The sequence below is a fragment of the Barbus barbus genome, assembly GCF_936440315.1.
Source record: "Barbus barbus genome assembly, chromosome: 25".
In the NCBI taxonomy this organism is placed as follows: Eukaryota; Metazoa; Chordata; class Actinopteri; order Cypriniformes; family Cyprinidae; genus Barbus; species Barbus barbus.
This window is the reverse complement of record NC_136753.1, coordinates 26,749,069-26,776,071: the sequence shown is the minus strand read 5'-3', so window position 1 is coordinate 26,776,071 and position 27,003 is coordinate 26,749,069. Positions and strand designations below refer to the sequence as shown.

At 36.4% G+C, this 27,003-nt stretch overlaps 1 protein-coding gene across 1 annotated transcript in view; it reads left to right on the top strand.

Moving 5' to 3' along the window:
• The window catches only part of LOC306844805 (receptor-type tyrosine-protein phosphatase T-like), a gene marked incomplete at its 5' end in the record, with an annotated part of 223,783 nt that overhangs the window by 29,204 nt on the left and 167,576 nt on the right, over nucleotides 1–27,003 (top strand). The window contains one exon of the mRNA XM_079377179.1: nucleotides 16,122–16,243. Coding sequence (XP_079233305.1) covers nucleotides 16,122–16,243 — 122 coding nt within the window. The remainder of the gene's footprint in view (nucleotides 1–16,121; nucleotides 16,244–27,003) is intronic.

Sequence of the window (27,003 nt, the reverse complement as noted above, 5' to 3'; positions counted from 1 at the left end):
ATTTAAAAACTGCATGTTGTGATTACTTGTGTTATCTTTGATATTTAAATTTGTTTGATGATCTGAAACATTAAAGTGTGACAAACATGCAAAAAAATAAAATATCAGGAAGGGGGCCACACTTTTTCACACCACTGTAGATAAATATGGAGGTGGTTAGTTTTTCCTTTTTTTTTTCTAAGAAGTCTCTTATGCTCACCAAGGCTGCAAAACAATAACATTGTGAAATTTAACAAATTAAAATAACTGTTTTCTAATTTATAGTGAAAAGGCAAAGAAAAAAAATTTTTGCTCGGAAAGTTCTTTAATGGATGTTTTTAAAACATGTTTCACACATTCAGTATGTATTTTGAAAATATAATATATAAACGTATAATATTTTTCTTAAATATACATGTATGTGTTTGCATTTATATATACAAAATAAATATACACAGCTCATATATTATGTAAACAAACTTTTATTTTGGATGCGATTAATCGCGATTTAATCATTTGACAGTGCATATATATATATATATATATATATATATATATATATATATATATATATATATATATATAATCAAATATTCTAATGAAAATTTTTATGTAATGTTACTACTTTTGCATTCTAAAATAAATTTATCTTATGCAAATAGTCACTGATACTGATATGTCCATACAAATAAACAAAATAAGTATTATATTACATTATATTATATTATAGATACAGTAGATTAATGCCCACCCATAAATTCTGATTAACATTTTCATTTTGCAGGTCTTATATTTGAAAATAAATGTAAATTTAATTGTATTACTTTGAATCAATGTCTGTCATTAATAAAGTTCCACACAACTCCCTAACTCTATGCGCGTTTCTTCCTATTGATAATGCCTTCAGCTACCAACAGAAGTGTTTTATTCTTAACTCTGTTTAACATATTTCTCTATCTAAATCCATTCCACAGTTTCCTCGCACAATCAGACCCGAAAATGTGTGACACATTCCATGCGGACCTAAAGTTGTGCTGACAGTGATAGTACTGTTTACCTAACCATGCGTTTCGGTGTGTGTGTCGCAGTTTATATTGGCGAAGTAATAAAATGTCATATCAGCAGAGCTTGGCTAAACGGCAAGAAATCAGAACGTCTGCTAAATATTCATGACAGGTTACAGGAGCGTGGAGTCGTGTGTGTGTGTGTGTGTGTGTTTGTGTGTGTGTGTTTTCTGGTCCCTGTGCAGAATTCGCCATCACATGCCACCGATCCAGATGATAATGAACTGTTTGCATGCATGTCATATTCTGAAGGTCACACACACACCCACACACACACACACACACACACACACAGGACCAGACAGTAAATGAAGGACAGGTGAAGAGTCTATCAATCTAGTTAACATACACATGACTTTGACAGTGGCCCAGTCCATTTAGAATAACCATTGGCAGATTATTCCAGAGAGTGACATTCAAAATGTGTGTTTGTGTCTCCTGGAGTGCGTGTGTCTGTGTGTAAGGGGCAGTGAAGTACTGTAAGATTAGATGCTTTGCTTGACTGGGAATCCTCCCATAATATATAATAATTACATGGATCATTGCTTTCCCACCTCAGAGAGAAAGAGAGAGATGGCCAAATGAATTCAATTTCATCTGAGCTCCTCCATGCTGATGAGGAGAACGGCCTTATGGGATATGGTGAGGATGACAGCATGCCTTACTGCTCTCGTTTCACTAATCACTCCATCCAGCACTTCTCTATCATCCGACTGTCCTCTTCCTCCTCTCCTTCGCTCACCCATCTGTCTCTGAGTGCTTCATGCCTCCAAGTTTGTACTGAAGTTGAACTTCTCTTTCTGAAGCTTTCGCTTCAGTCTGACTGCGTCTTTTCTGTAGGCCTTAAAGGGAGGGATCATTGAAATCACTTGCCACTTTGGTCTGAATCGAATGCAATTTGATGAAGGCTGTGTACCACAAAGTAAAGACAAGACAGCGTGCTTTTTATTAGGTTGTCCTCACAGGCTGCACAAAGACCAGTTTTGTGTGTGTCTGTGCTTGTCACGATTGTTTGACTACAGATGACTCTAATGAACTGGTTCTTCAAATGAATCATTCAAACACTCAGGATTTACTTATTTGATTCTGTTTGATAAATTCTTGACTGAATAAACTGATTCAGTCACTGAATCAACACCTGTTTGTTTTCAGTGATGGAAAGCAATTAAAGGTTGTGAAACTCATTCATATAACAAAATGCATCCAGAGTGACAGCATTTATTAAATTGTTTTAATTATAATTTTATATACATTACTGTAAGCTTGGAGCCAGTAAGATTTTTAATTTTTTTTTAAAGAAATTCATTCTTTTATTCAGCAAAGATACATTAAATTGAAAAAAAGTGACAGTAAAGACATTTGTAATGTTACAAATTTTTTCTTTAATTTTATTGTTAAAAGTTGAAAATGCTGTTCTTTTCAACTTTGTATTTATCAAATAATCCTGACAACTGAAATATTATGCAGCACAGCTGTTTTCAACTTTGATAACATTAATAAGAAATGTTTCTTGAGCAACAAATCAGCATATTAGAATGATTTCTGAAAGACACTAAAGACTGGAGTAATGATGCTGAAAATTCAGCTTTGCATCACAAAATTAAATGACATTTTAAATGATATACAAATAGAAAACAGTTATTTTTAATTGTAATAATATTTCACATTTCATTTTCTGTTTTTACTGTGTTTTTGATCAAATAAATGTAGCCTTTCAAAAACATTGGAGAGAGCAACGTGAACATTCTGCTAACCATCATCAGTTGCATTCCACTGAAGATTTTTAATGAATCCACCCTATTTCTTAGATCAGTCCGTACATCTTTCATCCATTTCTGTGTTTTTTCCCGCCTTTCTCTTCTCACCGCAGGACCGCATGACTCCCTCTGCAGGCAACGATAAGGGTGAAAGGATGGAAATAAGAGAAAAGGGAGTTACAGGGGAGAGAGGGGCTAAGACAGGAAGAGAAGGGGGCTGAGTGGGCATCCCTGCGGAGCTCACGGAGCAGTAGATGGACCTGTAATGAGCACCTGAGAGAGTGAGAGAAAGACAAAAAGAGTGGGAGTTAAGCTTGAAAAATATTGCAATCCTCAAGTAAGGATCAGCTCAGAAATGTGCCGATGTTTCTCCCAAACGTATCCACATGAAAACACACGTTGATGATTTCTCATTATTACTGCGTGGTGTTCGTACAGTACTGTTAATGTAGGGGTTTAATTATTGCTTTAACATCTGCATAAAAGCTGTTGCGCACACACTTGTGCCGGGGACCTGATGCAGCTGAGAATTCAGCAAGCGGAGCTGGACTAGAATACTGACAATCATAGCCAGAGAACGGTAAACACAAGCTCACACACACATACAAATAGCCCTGTAGAATACTAATACACACACCACTCCCACCAGAGGCCATGGGTGCTAAATTAGATTGGCAATTGAAATATGTTTTTCTATGCTAATTTACAGCCTCTGTTTCCCTCGGAAAGACTTTCATTAGCCACTCTCGCTAACACCTCACTTGGGGCTGACCGACAACTATTAAAGAAGTAAATGAGAATACGTTTCCATTTTAATTGCATATTTGCATAAATAAGCGTCAAATTGACAATCAAACGCACACACGCAAAGGTTTTATTCAGTTTCTTTTTAAGTAACTAAGTAGATGTTTGCAATTTGACTTTCAGACTGTCTATTGCAACTATTGCTTTTTTTCTGATATTGAAAGGAATAGATCACCCACTTGAGCGAGAGAAGAGACACGTTTAAGTGCGTCCGGTTTTGTGCGAGAGCAAAGGAAATCCGCATGCGAGGGGGGAGATTCACGCTCGTGCATTGTATTAATCTACTTTTGCGCTACAAAAATGCGCTCTCGACATTTGGCAGTAAAATAACGTCATACATTTGGCTATGATATATGCGAGAACCAATGGCATGATGTTGAGGAGCAATTTTGAATATGAAGATTTTCAGTGAATAATCACTTCAGTTTCATTCAAGTTGTTGTCTGCCTTCAGAACACTTGGAATAAAGCAAATATATCATATGGACTATTTTATGCTGCTTTTTCTGCCTTTTTGGGGCATGATTAAGGAAAATGTATTTTGTGTGATGCCCAAATAAATTTTTTGGTTGAACCTTAATCTTTGCACCTCAGCATGAAAGAACAGTCAAATTATTGCACTATAAACTGCAAGATATTGCACCTTTTTAATATAAAACTTCATGCAATTTGCACAGTTAAGCATGTTACTATGAGCTTTCTTCGAGAACAGTTATGCAGGTGAAGATCTTTGACATTCATTTCTCACTCAGCACTTGAACTTTCCTTTTTTTTCCCTCTCTGGTATTTCACACTCTCGGGTTTTTGACAGCTTGGGCGTTGGGAGTATTTCAAATGAGCGTGTTCAGTTCAAACCCCGTGCAGAAGGGCACTTTGAAGTGCACTTTGACAATGCTTTTAGTGTTCCTCCTAAAACGCTCTCAATATTTTCATGTCTCCACTGTCTTTCAGAGTTTCGCTCTGCCACTTCAGTCATTTTTTTCTTCATTTTTTTGGGGGGCTGATAGGTTCTGTCGAACATGTCTCACACGTAACAAGCATCTCCCCGGGTGAAAATTTCCCAAGAGGCATGCATGACCCTGATGCTTCAGCGTGACGTTAAACCTAACAAACCGCAGCGCTGCAAACACTCACAATACGTTTGCAGTTTTCAGACACAGAGATCCATTATGGCTTGTACAGGTTGCAGGGGGTCTCAGAGCCCTGTTGCATTGCCGTAGGTAGTGCTCTATGGTCAGGGTGTTCATAGAGAGCTGCTATTACAGAAAGGTTAAGGGTTGGTACAGACAGAGAAATGGATTGACAGCAGGAATGTTTGATGTATCAGTGACCATATTGGTATCGGCCAGTGTTTTCTGTTTTAATTATACCTGTATGCATTGATCTGATTATTGGAATTATGATGTTTTGAAGCCTTAATTTACTTTTTGTAAATTGAGTTGTTATCATGTCCAAATACCAAATAAACGCCACATGCTTTGGGTTAAGGGGTTTCTTCAAATGACAAAAAAGGGTTGAAATCGCCGGCATCGGAAAGTGTGTTTACATGTGAGTGTGCATAGTACGACCCCATATAACCTATAACTTCAGGGCTGAAAACCCTTAAATGGGAATAGGGATGTAACGATTACCGGTTTGACGATAAATCATGATAAAATTCCCCACGGTTAGTATTACCGTTTCATATTTTAATTATCATTAAAACCGTATTCGATTACCGTGATTTGAACAACTCGCGATAAAGAAATACTGTCCGGCATAAAGCAGAGTTTTCAGTAATAGTCTCACGTGCGCACAGTAGTTTCGTTCTGAGTGAAAACTGGGCGGAAAAGCTGGGAGGTTTTAAAAGAGTGCTGAGGGAATTATACAAATGAATATATCAATGAATTAATTATATGAATGTACCTCTGAAGGTTCTGACTGTCTTCAGAAACGATTTGATGGCATTTTGTTTTCATCTTCGCTCCATATAATACCTAAAGGAAGTGTTCGCGGAGTTCACGGGAATCAGCTGTAATTCAGCTTTTCCGTATAATGCGCCACCCGCTGTCAGTGACTGGATTTACAGACACTTATTTACATTCAGCCTGTGTGCAGTTTCTGTCTGGCCAAAAAACTGACCAAATTTGCATGACCTGCTGTAAATTTTAACCGGTTGATAAAAACCAAGCTTATGTGGATTCTACACATTTAAACAATACAGATAAGCTATATAGAATTATTTATGGAGCAAATAAAATACATATAATCATTTATTAATCAATTATCATTTTAACTTAACCCTTTTCTTTAAAAGGCTGAAATGTGTGGTCTACCTTTATGTAAAACTTTTTCAAAGCTTTATTTGAACATTTACATTATTTATTTGAACATGCTATTAACCTGTTGTCAGTCAAATTGTCATTTAAAATCCAGACCTCATTGGTAATGTTATTGTTTTAGTGATTATGCAAACAAAAAGTCATTTTAATTGCTGTTTGTTGATTTTGAAGTATGAAACTTGGTGAAGTGATTTATGTGTGGTATACTTTTTGAACATCTCCAGCATATTTTAACAATACCGTGATAATACTGATAACCGTGATAATTTTGGTCACTATAATCGTGATTAGAAATTTTCATACCGTTACATCCCTAAATGGGAAGTTTAACGGCTCTTTGAAGCGTGTATTCCTCTGGCTTGTTTATGTGTGTGTGTGTGTGTGTGTGTGTATGTGTGCGTGTGCGTATGAGCCAGTAATAGCAGTTGAGCTGATAGGAACGGACAGAGATGGATGGCAATGTACTGACATATTAAAGCTGCTGTGTGAATGAGGGTGTGTGTTTGTGTGAGCGGCTCAGTAATAAAAACCTTCTTCTGCTGTCTGGAAAGTATGTGTTGCTGATCTTATGAAACCTGTCAGGAACATTTCCACTGCAAAATAAAATACATTAAATGTAAAAAAAATAAAATAATAATAATATTTTTTAAAAATATGAATAATTAAATATTTATATATTACATTTTAAATATTTAGTATGTATTTTATTTGCTGTTTATAGCACTATTCTGTTTTTGTTGCATGTTTATGTATCTCATTCTCTGTACTGTAAAGCAAAAATATATTTATGGTAGTATTTGTTTTATGCTGATTTTAAATAATACTTTTATAGTAATTTGTACTGTAAGTAAATGTTTAATAAATGTAAACAAAACATTTACAGTATAGAAAATCTAAGAATTGCCATTGAGAATATTGGTATTTATAATGATTTACAAAAAAAAATCTCATTAGGTAATGAAAATGTGGGGGAAATTGTACTAACTGTAATGAAATAAATGTCAAAATGCAAACACTCCTTAAAATAGACTTTGTATTCCTTACGGAAATATAATTTTGCATTTATTGTGTTAATGTTGATTTGGTGGTGAAATTTGACACTTGAGACCTATAACATTTACAAAAACAAATTGTGACTTTAGTCATTTGTAGAAGACGCTAAATATTTGGCAGTATAAACCTGTGAGAATTAGTGAGCACATGGCACTTGAAGTTTGTGAGGATATTTGGTGTGGGTGTGCGCATGTGCATCCTCTCATTGTCTGCTCCGGGACGAGCGAGAGAGCAGGAGGACGTTTTTATTTATGACCCGTCCAAAGCAGCAGAAACAGTTGTTTAGAGTTGCACACGCAGACGTGTTTTACTGCCCGAATGAGCTTTCATTTCTCTAGTAATCATTTTTTAAGGGAAGAAAAACTGCAGGACATGCAGTTTGTGGCAGCTAATAATTTTTATTGGCAAATTTTTAAGACCTAAAGTGCAGCACTGGAACATTTGTCATTTTTAATCAGAGAGAGAGTCTCCTGAGGTGTATTCGGAGTTACCTGAGGCAGCTCTACCTTCCCTGCGTGCGTATTCTGCTGTTTCGGCTGCCAACCTCCACTTGGCCTCTGCGGAGGGAAAAAAATAATTAACTTCCATATACAGCATTGAGAGGGGGGAACTCATAAAATGAGGTGGAAAAGTGAGCTGTAAAGTCTTAAACTGACAAATACAAATTCCCAGGAAAAAAGTAGCAGGGATGTATGCAGCAAACATTAATTATTGGTATTTTCTCATAGGCAAGCATCAGGAGGGTTCTCGCACCGTTTGTGTTTCAGACCTGAATGATACCTCAAATTGCACGTGCTATTACTTTCCTAGTCGCCAGACTTACTATTGCAACTTGGGTCAGTAAGAAACCACCAAGAACACATTAGTAACCACAGTGCGCCTGCAGAGAATTTAGTGGCCAAACAATGTCCATTGACTTTCATCAACAGCATATTCACATGACAAACTAAAACCAATGCAAAGTCTGAGTGGGGAAATCTTTTGCTGAAATTATGAATTTTGCCTGCAAAAATTTGTTGAACAGCGGTAAACAGTACATTAAAACCACCCAGAACACCTTAGCAAGGTCCTGACAAACAACTTAGCATCACAGCAACAAAGTTTTGCATGAGCAATTCCTGTCTTAGTATGTTTTCTGTATATAGTAAAATTTACTATATTAATATTGAAGTTGATATAATAAAGGACGTTTGTTACCTGTATAAGTAATTTTTAACCTGTGCAGTTTAAATTGAGCAACTCCAACAAAATGTAGTCTACTTAAAAAATAATATAAGATAGTTTGACTGGTAGCTGGTTTACATTTTTCTGGTAGCATTCAGACCAAATAATATGCTTTAAGAGTTTTAAAGCTGTTCAAGGTGGTCATGTAGCAATGTTAAACTGGTAATGGCAGTCTACATGCAAAAATAACCAGCTTGACTAGCTTGTGTTTGTAACAGACCAACATTGGCCATATAAATCCTGTCCATATTGGGATTTTAGCTAGTCCAAACTCTTCTAAGCTCTGTATTTCTCTGCAGGGAACGTATCCTGACCCTGCATGTCAAATATTATACTGCAGAGTATTATAGACCGTTTTCTTCAGAGAAACCCAGAGATTTAACATGAACCTTTGAGGTAAAGTATCAGGCCTATTCAGCCCAGTGGGAAAGTGAGAATAATATCAGAAAGAATCCCATGTCTCTAGGAAGTTTCAGCTGGAGTTGGTATGTGCTAAGCAGATCAGAACAAACCAGGTCAAGAGAAGATCTACCAAGTTCAGCTGAGTCAACTAGTAGCACTAATCAAATTCTCAGAGTTTTTGAAACACAGACATATGGCAACTGATTAATTCTTACCAATTATTCAACAAACAAGCACTGTAAAGGAATAAACACGCCATTTGTCAGCAGAACTGCAGGGTATTGTAAAAGGTGAGAATAGAGTTTTTGGCAAAAGCGTGTTGCATTTTCACTTGGTCTGTGGGGGATAGTGGTTTGGCACTGAATGTCCGGTCAAAACTGCTTTTCTAGCGCTGATATTTAACTCCAGAGTGTTGCAATCGAAGGTGTAAAATGTGATTTTTAGCGAGTCATGCAACGTGTGGATCTATGGTAGCGGTGTGGGGTACCGAACCCTGTAATCTGTGTAGCGTTTTAAAGGTGCGAAAACCTACTCGAGCAACACAACACTTCCCACTCGCTCTGGTGAAAGTGTGAATGTCTGTTGGACGCATGTTCTTGGAGGACCCGTGTCCTGCTGTCTTTGTGTGGGTGTAGTGTGTACTAAATGAAGGAATCGCTGAGGTGTGTACAGCTAGTATATGAGGACGTATGAATGAGTTTGAACAATTAGGAAGTTGGCATCGGGTAGGGTGGTAAATATCTGCTCAGGCGTGGGTGGACTGGCACCTCTTTGTCCTTCTGTTGTAAGTGAAACTAGGAAATCAGCATCCGCCCGGCAGGCACGGCTGCACCTGTAGCACAGATGATGGATGGGAGAGATTTGCTGCGCACAATGGATTCTGTGGCCCGAGCGGACGAGGTTAAAGGCGGCAGGTGAGGTGGAAAAAGTTGCATTAGCTCAGGTTGACGGAGCTGCTACACTGAATGAGTGACAAGCTCGCTAGAGAGCGGACGTATGTTTGTGTGCTAAAAGGTGTTGGGAGATGGGAAACAAGTGAGCGTGTGATGTGGAGTTTCCTTTCTCGTTGTACGCTCGTGTCAGGCCGCTCTTGCTTAATTCAGAGCGACAAGCCGTGCGAGGTTGCCTTCAAAATGAGTGTGTGTGTGTGTGTATGTGTATGTGTGTTTCGTGGATTAAATTGGCCCGCTTGCTCTTGGTGCGTGCTGCCGTCTGATCTGATTGGAGTTGTCCACTTCTGGGGTGGGTGTGTTGTTTTTCTCCTTGTGAACTCCATAATCACAACAGCAGCCATCTCTTGTTATCAATAATATAAAAAAAAAAAAAAAAAAAAAATCTCTGGGTTATGTTCTGCATTACATTTTGAAATCTGTGATGTGTTGTAAACTGAATATGCTTATATGTAAGGTAGTATTTCTGCAAATGGACAGAGAACTAAATATAGAGGGGTTTTACAGTCTTATAGAAAAACCTAAAAACTATTAATTAACTATTATGCCTGTCTACATATTTATAGGTGTGTATATATCAATATTTCTTTTTTTTTTTGAATGAGACAAACCTCCAAAAAAGAAAAAAATCATAATTCATCAAATTCTTTTGGTTGTTTTCCCATCATAGTGATGTCACTTCCTGGAGGATGATGTTATTAGAATATTAGGCTTTTGTTAGTTAGGGATTTTACAAGCCTAACAGGACAAAGTCATATTGAGGACACAGGAAAAATATTGTGAATCAATAACTATAACTATATATATATATTATTATTATTACTATTATTATTTTTTTTTGCAATTTTTTTGTTGTTTTTGGATTAGAGAGAACAAATGAATGATGATTTTAATCGTCTAAAGTTGTCATGGGGAAACATGAACAAGTACTTCATAGAAATGAGTCCCTCTCAGTTTGGCTTGGATTTTCAGTATGTTTCTTTCACACAAATAAGATCTGTGTTAGATTTGGATGTGGCTTGGAAAAGAAAATAAACTATATACAGGCGATGGGATTTTAAACAGCACTTTGATCGCTGCATTAACAACAGATATCTGAGCTATTATCTGTGCTTAGTGGGGTGGACATAATCACTTTAGTTTCAAACTGACTATTTGTCTGCTCGACTGGAAATGCCGCTGGTGAGGGCCAAGAAAGATACAGCATATGCTTATGATTAATGCAGTTAAACTCTCAAACAAGGGGTGCGTTTCCCAAAAAACAACTATGGTTGCAAGTTCCGTCGTTACCAATAGAGTGGAACTAACGATGCTTTTGGGAAACGCACCCCAGGACATCAGTATCTATTAACTAAGATCTTAACTAAAGGATGAAAACTAAAGGTGAACATTCAAAACATTCAGCTGACATTTCAGTAATTGTTTCATGTTATACAGTTAGCCAAGTATCTTGTTTTTTTTGTAGCATAGACAAATGTCTGGCTAACTATCATCTGTCTATTGATCTATTGATCTATCTGTCTATCGAGCTATCATATTGTTATATCGTTCTATCTATCGTTCTATCTATTGTTCTGTCTGTTGTTCTATTGTTTTATGTCATTTTATCATTCTGTTGTTCGGTCTGTTGTTCTGTCCTTTGTTTCATAATTCTGTCATTCTGTGTATTGTTTTATAATTCTATAATTCGGTCTGTCATTTTATCATTGGTTGTCATTGTCTGTTTTTTTATGATTCTATCATTCTTCCTGTAATTTTATCTTTCTATTGTTCTGTCGTTCTATCATTCTACCATTCTCTCTGTAGTTCTATTTTTCTATTCTTCTGTCTGTCGTTTTATCATTCTATCAGTTTGTCGTTCTATCATTCTCTTGTTCTGTCTGTTCTGTTTGTCTATTTGTCTGTCATTCTCATGTTCTGTCTGGCTCTCTGTTGATTCTGACTGGTTATTATATTTTGAAAGTAAATTAGTGGCGTTATAAGACACAGTTATTCATGTTGCAGTTAAAGAGAACAGTAAAGTCAAGTCGTGACGTATTGTCAAGTATGGTGACCCATACTCGAAATTGGTGCTCTGCGTTTAACCCATCCAAGTGCACACACACAGCAGTGAGTAGTGCACACACACACACACACACACACACACACCGTGAACACACACCCGGAGCAGTGGGCAGCCATGTTGCAGCGCCCGGGGAGCAGTTGGGGGTTCGGTGCCTTGCTCAAGGGCACCTCAGTCGTGGTATTGAGGGTGGAGAGAGCGCTGTACATTCACTCCCCCCACCTACAATCCCTGCCGGCCGGGGACTCGAACCCGCAACCTTTCGATTACGAGTCCGACTCTCTAACCATTAGGCCACGACTTCCCCCATGGTAAAGACCATGACACCTCTGTTTCTGTATACGCCAGTTATTTTTCAGAGTGTAAACAAACCCTTCTGTTAATCGAGCAGATGTTACCCATCCACCCCTTCCACATTCACCCCAAATCTCACTTCTTCTTTCCTGCGCTGTGAAATCTTCTCTAAGTTCATCAAGCGCTCCTGACAGGGCAGCACGAGCGCTAGATTCGATAAACATCGTATTGACAGCGTGCCAGCAGCAGGGCATATGCCAGCGAGCTGTGAGAGGTGTGGAGCCGTGAGCAGCAGATGTGGGGGACGAGTCGAGCTCGCACCGCTGCCATGTCTGCTGCTGATGAGATTGGAAACTGTTGCTTGTCTGCTGTGGGGCAAATTTTCAATAATGGATCAAATTGATAGGCAACATTAATTAGAGGAGAAATGAAGAAGTTGTGCTTGTTTTATGTTTGTGTGTGAGTGTGTGTGCAGCATGATCACATTAGTACTTATTTTGGTAAATATTTGGATGTGAAGTATGGTTATAGTACATTTTCCATTCATTTGGATAGACACTGCTGACAGCAGATACTGTAAAACATAAACCTTATTACATTTAAATGACTTGAAATGTTATAGAATCCTTAACGGTGCATAGAACATAGAGCTCATGCAATTTGCAGCTGGAGTTTTTTGTGTTTTTAATAATTAAATAATAAATGTTTAATGTCATCAACAATGCAGTTAACTATTTATTAGTCATTCGTTTCTTGGGGTTTCTAAACAATGAATCAGTGAAATATGGAAAGGACTTTACTTTTGTTAGTACCATTTAAATTTCATTTATAAACAAATTTGCCATTTAAAAAGATCTTAAAAGTTTCTCCTCAAAGTGCTATTTCTTAAGTCCTGCCATGGGCTTGTGTTGGAGTTTTAAACGGTCACCTGTAAATTCTCAAACTTTCTGACACGTCAGAGATTTCAAAAAGTCTTGTACGTCTCTAAAGTGGTACAGATATTTTTGAGTATGAAAACATCTTCTTTTCCTAGTGTAGACCGGGGACGAGCAGGGTGGCAGTATGAATATGTGAACACTTCAAAGGCAATTAGAAACCGAGGGTTACATAAACTACAGGAGACCTCATTTCTTCTTCTGCTGCTGTCTAACTGAACCCCAGCGGGCAGACATGTTCCACAAAATCACGTCTTTGACTGGTTAATTTTTTCCTTCAATAGATCGCGAGGCTATCCGATCGCTCCCCCTGGAAAATTCAGAATATTTAACTATTATTGTTTTTTACGGTTGTACGATTTCTTTGAGAATACCTTTGATGTGGTTTGCGAGTCTTGCTGGTATTGTAGGATTCAACGCCTTTCGGCGCTCATGGCAAATTAATTATTTTTGTAGCATTTTAATTCTCTTGTGTAGCTTAATACGCAGGGGCAAATTAAGACGGCAATGAATATTTGGTCCTTGAAATATGCAGAAATGTAAATGTAAGTATCCTGCAGGCAGAAGTTTCATCATGTTGAATCTGAGCGCTTAACATGCACACAAACCAAAGCGATTTCCGTGTTGGGTGGTACAGAAAGTCATTTCCAATCGAATGAGGCTGTATGACACATTCAGCCCACCCTGTAAAGATTCAGAAAAGAAAATAGTCTGAAAGGAAATGAGAAACATAAATAAACATTTATATTAGGGCTGCACGATGTATCGTTTCAGCAACGATATCTCGATGTGCCCAGGATGTGCGATGTTTAGTATACTGATCGTTATATGTATAGGCTACTGATCGTTTTCTTTGCTCACACACAGACAACGAGAACAATTGAGAGAGAAAAAGGATGTGTTACAGTATATTGGTTCACAGCAGTTTAATGTTCCTGAGGCTTTCTGTGTCATGAATGGTAATCAAACAACAAAACACAGAGAGAAAAATCACTTTTGTAGCTTTAACACAGATTTGTTAGATTTAATTTATACAATGAAGACTATGCAGTTTTATTTTACATTTGATTATTCAATTTCTGTACCTGAATACTGTTAGACTTGAAAATATAAAGCACTGTTTATTTCATTTGTATCTTTGTTCTATTATATTTATCTATGCTTGTAATTTGTTTATTTTCTATGGTGATTTACTCATCTACAAAATCACCCCAATCATTGATTTTATTAGATTTTTTTCTCCAAATAGAGGTTTTCAAGTCATCTGGTGATTTTAGTTTTTTTGTTTTTTTTGTTTTTTTGTCAAATATTAACAATTTTTTTTAAAATAGAGTTTTCATCAGGCAGATTATTTAATTTGTGTGTTTTCATCTGATCGGGAAGTTGCAGTGACAGAAACTGTGACATTCCAGATAAAGTTTGAAATGAGTAAAGCCTGTGTTAATGCTATTGAGGCTAATATGGCCAAAGAAGATATTTTTGTTTTATAAATAAATGTTCATTTAAAAGCAGCCCACAATCGACGTATTATGTTACCGTTACCCCTTACGACTCTGATGAGGTTGTGTTCCATCCTCCATGCTGTGACAACTCACAAAAGATTATTTTTAGCCAAGCAGCGCAGAGAGCCACTTCAGAAACAGGCCACGGCTGGCCGGTATAAACACAAGCACTGACTGCGGCCGCGATCAGCTCCGGTTCCTGTGAAACGCGTGCAGTGATGCGCAGATCAGCTCTAACGTTACTGAATCTGCTGTTAAAAACTGAAATATCCATTCAATCATCATGCAAAACATACACGACAAATAACACATTTTTCATTGTTTCTCAAAACATTTTCACACTGGCAATGACATCACTGCGGCGCCATGCATTCCTCATGCATTGTATCAAATTGCAATCGGTACGTGAGATCGGCCAAATGTATGACTGTGATTATCGGGAAATGTGATTATCGGCCGATACCGATCTCCAGCCGGAGCATCCCTAGTTGTCCCGGCTACTAGGTTATCACATGTGCGGATCCGGCAGGTGGTGGATCGTTTATAGCCTTTTCTCACAGCAGCTAAAATAATTAAATGTATCATTTTGATGGAGGATTGTAATCCAGAAAGGATTATGTGTTCATGAAACGTGAATGAAATTAAATTATATTCCAGTTTTAAATATGCTTCTGATTACAGATAGCCTGAGTTTACACAAGATTTGTGTTTTAAAGAAAGCCAGTTCAAAGAAAGCATAATTTGCTTTTTGGGTTAAGAATTTCTTAATGAAATTCAAATTGCATGACAATTAGATTAGACTGTACAGAAATTGAAATGCTAATACACACTATACTCATAGTCACACAATGCTGATGTTGTTAACATTAATAATTTGAGAATAAAGTATAACAATAATAATAATTTGCACGGTTTGATGTGTTGTGGGCTAACCGATCTTTAGATTTAATCACCATTGGTAGCGCAATTTATTGTAATGCTTTTTTCCTCAGTTGGGCAGAACAAATGTGGCAGACTTGTTACTTACTTGTTCAGACTTATTTGGGTCATATATTCCAAGACATAGGCTAGAATCTGTGATTGCTAAGTACAGGAAACATGCACACCGGTGCAGTGACTGACAGCAACACATTCACCTCAAAATATTAGATTCATCCGCGCTGGAGCAGTGCCGGAGCACATCCCATGAAAGGAGGATAATTCCGCACAAAGCTGCAACTCCAGGTTTTCAAACAGAGATGGCGACAAAGATGGCAAAACTTACAGACTGCAGCTTTAAGTCGACACGTATTAATAATTTTTAATAAAATAAAATTATAATTTAACTATTCAGAGACAATATATTTTATTTATTTGCTTTATAATATAGTATTTTAATAAAAATCTGTGATCTTGATTTATTTTTTTATGTAGTAACCATTTCTTAAAAACAGTAAGCCAAGGCTGTGCTGTATTGTGTCACTCCGCTACATGTCATAAATAGCAATGGGCGTTTAGTCATGTCTATATTCACAATACAGCACACCCTCTTGCACCTTACTGCTTAAATAAAACCCCTCTCAAAGCTACGATACAAGAAGATGTTCAAACGAGTACATTTAATTAGTGCTATTTCATCCTGGCTTTCTAATCCTTAGCTCCCGGCTAGCATAAAGCTTAATGCGGTGGAAAATCGTGTTTTTAGCGAAGATGAAGTAAAGATGGCACTCTGTGGCTTAATCATGTTGACATATGCCATCTTCCCCTCTTCTCTCTTGTGTGTGTTCTGTAGGCAGCTGTTCGTTTGAAGAGCACTACAGTAATTGCGGCTACAGCGTGGCGTTGGGGACTAATGGCTTCGCCTGGGAGCAAGTCAACACCTGGGAGAGACCCTCCATGGACGCGGCCGTTCCCACAGGTACAGGATACACCTCCATGCCTCACTCTTTCCTGTTTTCTTCATCTCTTTCTCTTCTGCTGAGGAATTTTTAAAGGAATAGTTCACTCAAAAATGAAAGTTCTGCCATTGTTGTCATTCCAGACCTGTGTGCTGTCATTTCTTCCATGGAGCATGTCTCCAAATGGACATAAAACACCATTAAAGTGCACTGTAGAGTACAACAGTCGGATTCTGGAAGTAAAAATCCCATTCATTTTCTTCTAAGTGGAATTGATTTTTAATATTATCTTATAATTATATTCACCTGCTGTGAACTGTAAGGTTGTTAATGGAATATATATGCTTTTGTTGAAGCCAACAGTCTGCATTATTTCAACTTAAATAATTGTGTTTAATGATGGAATTCCTGGTGGAAAAACTACATTAGCCACGATTTTGCAAAGAAATTCCACAAATCAGAGTATAATACTTCTATATTTTGCAATAAACATAAAATATAGTTTCACTAAACACAATCTTTAAATCAATAATTTTATATTAATTTGTAATTTTTAATTCAGTTATTTTATTTGCAGTGCTTCATGGGATTGTAGTTATATCCCTCCTTTAAGCTTTTCAGTACAGTCTTTTACCTTTTTCTTTATTTTTGTCCGATTTGTGAATACATTTCAAAGTTTAAATCAAAGTTTGTAATGGTGTGATTAACCTCGTAGCTGGTTGATTTGGTTAATGGAGTATAACTTTTTAGCAATCCCTATAGGAAAAATGACTGGGGACTAAGACTGCTGAATAAATGGGTGCACACTTTTGCACTATATCATAGTTTTGTCTGAAGAACAGACCAAAATTTTATAATTTTTTTTAAGTTTAAGTTAATGTGGTTTATGTATGTTTTTTTTTCATTTTATAGCTTAATAGATATGATTAGTTGATGTTGTATGAAGAAAAAACATACAGGTTTGAAACAACATAAGGCTGAGAAAATAAGTAAATTTTCATTTTTGGGTGATCAGTTCCTTTTCCAGCTGTTTTCTTTCAGCAATTCCCAAGATCCATTTTCTTTAGTCATATCTCAGTCTCTCCATCATTTTGTTCATGTTTTTTCCTTTCATTCTTCTCTCTGTTGGCCTCTTGTTATATGGAGAAGGCACTTTGGCCTCCCGTCTGTCTCGAAGTCTATCTCTTTCTTTCTCAGCCCTTCTCTCTCGGAAGCGAGGCAGTAGTTCACAGTGAGACAAATGGCAATCAAGTTTGCTGTCACTCTCACTCAGCCGTCTCCTGCAGCGCTCAACAACCGCTGTCTCGCAGCACCCTTTAAGACAATAGAGTCAGCTACACAACTGCGTCTCTCCCCACCAGCTTATTTAACCCCATTTGCTCCCTACACACTACATCTGACACCAAAGCACTCTAGCTTCCAGCACTCCATTGGTAAGTGCTACATCCTTATAAATTACAATTTTGGGGGGTAGTGTGCTCCTTTCAAGCCACTAAAGAAGTTTAGGATTGCTGTAGTGAAAGCACCTTTCTATTATTATTTCTGGTTTTCCGAAGCCAATAGTTTTTACCACACCTAAAATTGTTTTTTGTTTGTTTTTTTTTACTACAAACTACACAATCTGTATGTATATGCTTCTGTACAATCTGTAGTTTGTGATTGAATTTAATATTCTGAATATATTTGATTATTTATTAATAACATTAAAAAAGATAATACATTAAATATTATATATTATATTTTTTATATATTTAAATTAGCAAATTAATTAATGTATTTATGAATACATGGATCAATACTAGGATCCACCCAAAAATACATGAATTAATTTATATATATGAATTAATGTATTTGGGTGGATCCTAGTATTGCTCATAGCTTGTTGTAGTTATGGCTGATTATGACAAAACCACAAAATTACACGCTTCATTATGATTTATTGCATCACGCCTGATTAGGACACGGTGTTGAGTCGCCACTTGATGTCCAAAGTAAAATCTGGGTTCTTAAGCAAAGCCAGTTGAGACGTACTGTTTTAAGGAAACGGGGTCGTCAGCAGCATCAAACAAAATCTAGCCGAAAACATCAAAGTCTAATAATTTTTCTCTATTGGGGGCACTAGCATCAGGCCCCATCTGATAAAAATACACAAGCACTCATTAATAAATAAACGGCTGAAGAAGCACCATCTGCGCATGTTGATGTCATCAGGATCTGATTGTCTAATCAGGGGAGGAAATTGGGCCGTGGCATGATGCTTCCGTCATTAAACCCCGTGGAGACGCGCCGATATCAGTCTCTCCTCTCTGATTGTAGGCGGCACTTAATACAGTGTTCAGTGAATTACACACAGGGTGCAAAGGACCTGATGAAAAAGGAGCAATTGAAGAGTGTACCCACAGGAAAATTGTATTGCTCAGAGGTTGCTCTTTCATATCATGCTGCAAGTATAGATAATCCCAAATTCCATGATGATTGAAAGTAAAAAAAAAAAAAAAAAAGAAAAAAAAAATTATATATATATATATATATATATATATATATATATATATATATATATATATATATATATATATATATAATTGAATCTAATATAACATAATATAATATAATAAAATAAAATAAAAAAACATTTTTTGAAGGTTCTACAATAATTTTAGAACAGCCTTAGAAGATAACAGCTAATATAGGAAAACTTGATTTCTCAGTCTTGTCTCATCCATGGGGGACTTAATTGGCTTCTAAGTTAAGTTTATAATTTATTTATTTTTTTAGAAGAAATGAAAATAGACACAAATTAGACAACTGTTGATGTATAGTACGAGTACAAATCTAAATAACTATGTGTATATCATAGCTGAGAGAATTTGATCTTGAAAGAATTTGATGAGCAACATTTCAAGTTTTCAAGTTTATTTATATAGCACATTTCATACACAGTGGTAATTCAAAGTGCTTTACATAAAAGAAAGTGAAATAGACATTAAAAATCAGTAAAAACATGGAAATAAAAATAATAGAAACAAGGAATTTTAAAATGATATAGAAATTGATTTAAAATGAATTTAAAGAAAATGATTATACATAAAATTCATTGCAGTCAGTTCGGACATATAGCACAGTGCTCATTCAACAAATGCACAGTTAAACAGATGAGTTTTGAGTCTTGATTTAAATGTGGCTAATGTTTTAGCACATCTGATCTCTTCTGGAAGCTGGTTCCAACTGCGGGCCGCATAATAGCTAAAAGCAGACTCCCCTTGTTTTGTGTGAACCCTTGGTATTTCTAACTGACTCGATCCTAATGATCTGAGTGGTCTGTTCGGTATATATTCAGTGAGCATATCAGCAATATATTTAGGTCCTGGGCCATTGAGTGACTTATAAACAAGTAAAAGTACTTTAAAATCAATCCTAAATGTAACTGGAAGCCAGTGTAAGGACCTGAGGACTGGTGTGATATGCTCAGATTTTCTGGTTCTAGTCAGAATCCTGGCAGCAGCGTTCTGGATGAGCTGCAGCTGTCTTATGATCTTTTTGGGAAGGCCGGTGAGGAGACCATTACAGTAATCCACCCTGCTGGTGATAAAGGCATGAACAAGTTTCTCCAAGTCTTGACTGGAAACAAAACATATAATTCTTGCAATGTTTTTGAGATGACAGTATGCTGATTTAGTTACTGCTTTGACATGACTACTGAAACTAAGGTCTGTCTCTAGAATCACCCCAAGATTTCTGACTTGATTTTTAGTTGTTTGACCCCTAGAGTCAAGGTATGTATTCACCTTGAGAACTTCATCTTTGTTTCCAAATGCAATGACTTCAGGTTTCTCCTTGTTTAACTGAAGGAAGTTCTGGCACATCCAACTGTTAATTTCATCAATGCATTGGCAGAGGGAGTCAATGGGGCTGTAGTCATTTGGAGATAAGGCTAGGTAAATCTGGGTATCATCAGCATAGCTGTGATAGGCAATTTGGTTCTTCCTCATTATCTGATTATTTCAGTTAATATTGACCATGGCATCTTGGCCAGAGTGTAAAGAGTGTGAGGTTAGGATATTTTTATCAAAAGAAAACTTTGAGAGGGATAAGATTTAAACACACATCTCCTTTTGCTCTCTGATTAGTCTCATTGCTGCCCAGGAGAATCAATTGTATTAATAAGGATGTCTCATTTACATTTTGTTTTCTCTACGGGCAGAGCAAGAAGAGGTGGGAGATAGAGAGAGAAAGGCGACTCAGGTGGGGATGAGGGCACCTTAATGCGTTTTTACAGGATGTGTAATGAAGCCTGTCAGTCGCCACTGTTTCCTTTTATTCCTCCGTGGACCGCGGGGTCACTAGCATCAATACAATCCATTCCTCTCATTACCGCTGCTCTCTGAGGGCTTCAGAGACAAGCTCCTTCAGGGAAAACACATCTGTGAATGAGATGTTGTGGCCAGGTGCACACGCTCTTATTGCACTCAGAGAGGAGACCAATCATCGATGCCACACTTCAAAATGTGCGCCGGTACTTTCAGTTGGAGTTATTTCAGGTAGTCAAACTTGTTGCCAAAAACATCTGTCTTAATGTGCACAGGTGATTTGAGAGAGGTTCTTTTTTTAGGGAAATGTCCCTTTAAAGGAATAGTTCACAGAAAAATTTAAATTGGCTAAAAACTTACAGTACTTACTCTCAGGCCATCCAAGATGATAGATGAGTTTGTTTCTTCATCAAAACAGATTTGGAGAAATTCATCATTGCATCGCTTGCTCATCAATGGATCTTCTGCAGTGAATGGGTGCCGTCAAAATGAGAGTCCAAACTATTGATAAAAACATTACAATAATCCACAAGTGATCCTCAGTCTATTACTTAACATCTTGTGAAGCAAGACATCTCCAGTGAAAAGTCGCATCAAAATCCAAAATATTAGTTTAGAACTATTTTGGACAGTTTTGGCTCGTAAACTATGCTTGATCTGTACTTATTTCTCTCCTGATTCAGATATGATGTCTTGAAAGCAATAGTATGGATAGAGGGCTTAATTGGAAACGAGACTTTTATAATAATTTTGTTTTACAAACACACAGCATTTCGCTTCATAAAACATCAGCTGATGGACTGGAGTGGTGAGGATTGCTTGTGGATTATTGCAGTGTTTTATCAGCTGTTTGGACTATCATTCCGATGGCACCCATTCACTGCAGAGGATGCATTGGTGAGCAAGTGATGTAATGTTAAAATTCTCCAAATCTGCTCTGATGAAGAAACAAAGTAATTTACATCTTGAATGGCCCGAGGGTAAGTAGATTTTCAGCAAATTTTCATGTTGGGTGAACTATTCCTTTAAATGTAAGATTAAGACAACTCTATCTGGGTATTTTTAGACTGTGAGATTTAGGGTCACTGGTTTGTTCTTTGAAGGAAAAACTAAGTATATTTCTGAATGGCCTAGACTGTGAGTTTATAGCTTAGCGATGTGTTTGATTTGTAAAACATTTTGAAATCTGTATGGACCTAATGATCTCAAAGAGGCTGTTGATTTTCAGGTCTTTGATGGACAGATGAAAGCTCTTGGCCTAATTTTAGTGTTCTTTCACTGTTTCTCTTTCTCCGTTTCTCATGTTTGCATGATATTTGCCCTACTATTTCTCTCCTCTGATTGGCCGGAGCTGTCAACAAATCAGAGCCAATCAAAAGAGCTGTCATTTAATCATGACAAACGATTTTGTGCAGGCGTCCACTTGGGTGTCCAAAGTTCCTGTGCATACTGTGCATTATTGGAATGGTAATTGAGTTCTGAATTATAGGTTGTCAGGGCAGCATTGCATAAATGTGCACGTTACAGATGGTTGACGATGGCATTTTTAGCCTTTCATTTTTACGTTTTCATCTTTTTTGTTCTTCGTGATGATTTGAGGGCCCTCATGGGCAGCAGTGCTTGATTGTGTGTCTGATTTCTTTCCTCTAAGATTAGAAAGTGGGGCAGAAAAGGTTGCAATTGAAAAGAAATTGACAGGGAAGGAGCTTTAGGCAAGCACTTGCGTACACCCACTTACACATGCACTTAATCATATAAAAACGTATTAAAACCAGCATTGGAGAAGCTTCAAGGTGCTCATAATTTCAAGTAGTTAAACTACAGTCATGTTACGCTACAAGTTAATGAATTAATTTACTTTACTTTGCAATCAGAGCAGTGTTTTTCTAACACAAAAACAATTTATTTATTTATTTGAACAATTTATTCACAAAATGCCCCTAATATAACTTGAGAACACCCTCATTCATATAACTGATATTATTTGAATAATATTCATTTAAATTAACTGTCCAAGTGAACAGATTCGCTAAAATTAATCTTCCCTAAGTTTTATTTGAGAGAGCTAACATTTAGTGCCTTAGTTTGCTTGGCTATAAACATGCATGCTTAATGCTACATTACAAAAAACAGTCATGAACAGTGATATATATATTTACACTTGTGTGTGTGTGTACTGTATAAACACACATATAATACTATAATATATTATATTAGAATATAATGGAATATAATGTATGTAATATTTTATTTAATAATAATAATAATAATAAATAATAATTAAATATTACTATAGTAATAATCCACAATCAAATATAAAGTAATACTATAATATTAATATACATAAAATAATATTTAGATATTTTCTCCTCATCGTGCAGCCCTCCTTGCAAGATTTAAATGGAACTAGTGGTATAACAGGCTTCATTGTGTAAGAGGTTAGTGACATTCTGTCATTTTACAATGATAATAAAGGCTTATCTGATGATTCTGGTGAGTAGGTGGTTTTGCAATGGTGACTATGTTAAAATGCTACTCGGAGAGATGAAGGAAGTTGGGTATCCAGCAGCGTACTGCCATGAATGATTTAAAGAGGTTGACAGACCAAAAGAGACAATAGACAGAAATTGAGAGCGATAGACAGAAAAAGACAGACAGAAAAAGATGATGGAGAGTGCGTTAGTGGGTTTAGCATCCTATCCCAACACACGTCAGTCTTGTTTACTGATTTCCAGGCTCCAATAAAGCAAAGCTACAGCCTCTAAGATTCTCCTGCCGCGAGCTGCCGGAATCACACTCTCACACTGGGGACCCGACTGCTAAGAGCCCTCCGCTCTTCCCTTCTCCCTCTGCCTCTGTCTTCCCTCTCCCCCTCCCATGTCTCCCGAATTCATCACACCTTCCACTGACACGCTGCTTTCATTAAAGCCTCACTCGGGCCCTCTGCTGACTTACATGTCTCTGCTCTGGTTTACATGCCTCGATGAACACACTCCCAGTGATGCATTCACACTTACAGACACACACACACGCTCACACTCACTCGGTGGGACAGAATGCTGCCGAGCAGCTCGGGTCAGGAATCGGTGCTTGTGATTAACAGGACAAAAACATGCATCTGTTCTCGATGGGAAAACAGAATGTTTTTTTGTCCACGTCTGCTTCGTTTGGTTGCTTGTTCACGTCTCCTTCCTTATCAAAAAGTGATTTAGGATTTAAATAGGGTCTATTATTGCCTCCCTCATGTCTACTTAAAATGTTGGAATATTTTTTTTTTAGAACTAAAAACATAATTTAGTTTTTAATGACAGTTTTCCATCCTCATGACTGGGTAGGCCAAGTTTATGATCACATAAACAATTGAACTGAATAATGATGCTGTTGTCTTCTGTAGAGCTACTTATAGCTAAATTAAATCATTGTTTCATAATTTATTAACTTTTTACAATCTATTAAAACTGACATCAAAAACTATGATGTAAACTAGATTTAATCACAGAGATGGGAAATTGTTGTTCATTATTAGTGATGAGTGTTGTAAATAAAGGAAAATATTCTGCATTGTAATTAAACGAAAACAGTGGCTTGCTAATTTAGAGTATTGCACACACGGGTGATGGATCACACACATCTGCCATTGACAGTTTCAGGTTTTCTATTGAAAATACTGTGTAATATTACTTTTAAAAGTAGCACAGCATTATGAATTAAAGTAACAAATTGTGTTGCACTGTAGTTTTTTATGGAAAGTTTTATATTAGTAAGTTTTTGTTTTGCTTTTGCCACATGGTCTCTTAACTTTCAGAAATATTGCACCGTGATTGACTTCTGGGTGTTTTTATTTTTTATTTCGGAATAAATAAATAGAAAAAGTAGCTTGTTTTTAAGAGTGCACTAGCATATAAATGACCTCAAAGCTAATTGGCATGGACAAGGTCTTAAAGGGATAGTTCACTCAAAAATAAAAAAATTGTCATCCTTTACTCACCCTCAAGTTGTTCCGAACCTGTATGAGTTTCTTTCCTCTGCTGAACAGACCAGAAGATATTTTGAAGAATGTTGGTGCTCCCCATTGACTCCCATAGTATTTTTTCATTCTATAGAAGTCAGTGGGGACCAGTAACTGTTTGTTACCCTTATCTTCTTTTCTGTTCAGCAGGAGAAGGAAATCATGCAGGGTTGGAACAACTTGAGAATGTTTATTTTGGGGTGAACTATCCCTTTAAGTCTCTGCGAGTTCCTATTAGTCTTTAGTTTGCTCTTTTCTTCTTGTTTGTAAAGGAACAGGGTACAAAGGGTAGTTTCATGGAAGAAAGTCATTTGGGTTTACAAAGACATAAGGGTGAGTAATTAGTGAAAGCATTTTCATTTTTGGGTGAACTGTCCCTTTCAGATTTCTCTTCCAAACATCTGTTTTGATTTTTCGCCTACTGTTCGTAAGCATACTATCCCAATTCAGCAAATTGTCCTCACCAAATCAGTTAACTCTCTTCACATTACATCTGTTTGAAATGATTTTATGAGACAATGCACCTTATGTTCCACCAAATTTCATTCATGGGAGCCATTTCTTCACTGGAATAGTTTAATCTGAAATAATGTGACCAGAAAGATTACATTGGGCTGGCAGAGAGAAGGGCATAATTAATTTGATGGTGACTTAATAAATGCAGGGTGACATATGAGGCACTGCGAGGCATGCTTAATGAGAGCGGGAATAAAAACGAGAGAGAATGAGAGAGAGCAGAGATGTTCTACTGTCTCTTTCCACAGATTGTGAAGCAGACAGCAGAGCTCCGGGCGATGAGAGGGCCACTTTACAACTGAAATTAAATACCGCAAGAGAGCTTCGACCGTTGAACTCAGCAGATCCATACTGATCCTTGAGCTAAAGTGACGTTACCTCAGTCTCTCTGCCAACAAAGTTTGGGTGCAGTATCGGGCAAAGGCCTTATTGGTGGTTTTAGGAAGTTTTAGTTAGCGACTGCCATTTTTCAGATGATTTGTACCTTGCTCAGATTGTGATTTAGCCATAGTACCTATGATGACCTTGCATCCCTGATATTGTGTGTTCTCAAGAACATGTCTGGGTCATATAGAACCCCAAAAATCAAAAGAAAGAAACAAGAGGTTAAATTGTGTAAATTGTGGAACCATTAAGGCTGCATAGAAATTATTTTCACATTATTATTATTATTATTAGCAGCCGAATCCTTACCCATCTTCAAGAAACGGCTAAAAACTCATCTGTTCCATCTTTACTTGACCCTCTAACTCTAGCACTCTCTATTCTAATTCTATTTTATCTATATGTCTTTTTATTTAAAATAAATAAATACATAAAATAATAATAATAATTATGCGTTAGGCTAACCAAGACTTGTAATAGCACTTGCACGTTGTCGCTCTTTTGTTGGTTTTGATTGCTTTTTATGTCCTCATTTGTAAGTTGCTTTGGATAAAAGCGTCTGCTAAATGACCAAATAAATAAATCAATAAAAATTAATTAAAATTTAAATGTAAATTGTGCTATTACAATTTATAACACAAAATATTGTGTTATAATTTATTATAATAGTAATATTTATAACAATAGTAATTATTTAAAATAATAATCATAATAATCATATTAATTATTATTAGTCATACTGATATATAAGCATTTACTTTTTACACTTTTGGCTAACAAACCTATTGTTCTTTATGTACATATTTGTCTTTATCTAAATGTTTGCATTTTAAATTGTAATCTCAATTTTTAACCAGAAAAATCCCAAATTGATTTTTCCTCAAATTGGGAAGTCCTAGTTGAAACTCCCAAAATTGTCTGGGTCATAAATCACGCCAAAAATCTAAAGAAAGAACTAATTTAGAACAATTAAGATTACATTTAAATTATTGTCATGGTATTATTAATCTTATTTCCTAACGGAGTTATCATTACTGTAATTCTAAAAAAGATAAAAAATAAAATAAAAAAGTATTAAGCATTTGTTGCTTATTGGTATTGTTTGTTATGGTGCTCTTATGTTGATTAAATAAAAAATAAACTCTTTTTTTACAGTAATACAGTAAAATATCACTGTATTCCACTAATGAAAATCTAATGTAATGAAAATTGTGTGGATGCATTGTGGTGATGTGAAATTGTCAATTGTGACTACATCTTAAAAAATAAATGTCAAAAAATCTGAATGTAAAATTTAATATTAAAAAATTATTATTTTTATTTTATTCTTTTGAATAATCTGATGCCGTTTATTTTGCTATTACATCTGTGAAAGAAAGTTCACAGTGTCTGGACAGTGTATTTTTTGTACGAACAGCTTAAAACTTTTTTTTTTTTTAAATCACAGTTCTTGTAATTCATTAGCTTGAAAGCCAAATTGGTGCATTAATATGGAATATTCAGGGATTCAAAGCAACATCATCTCATCGGATATACTTAATGTTTGCTAAGCGTATTAGGCTGT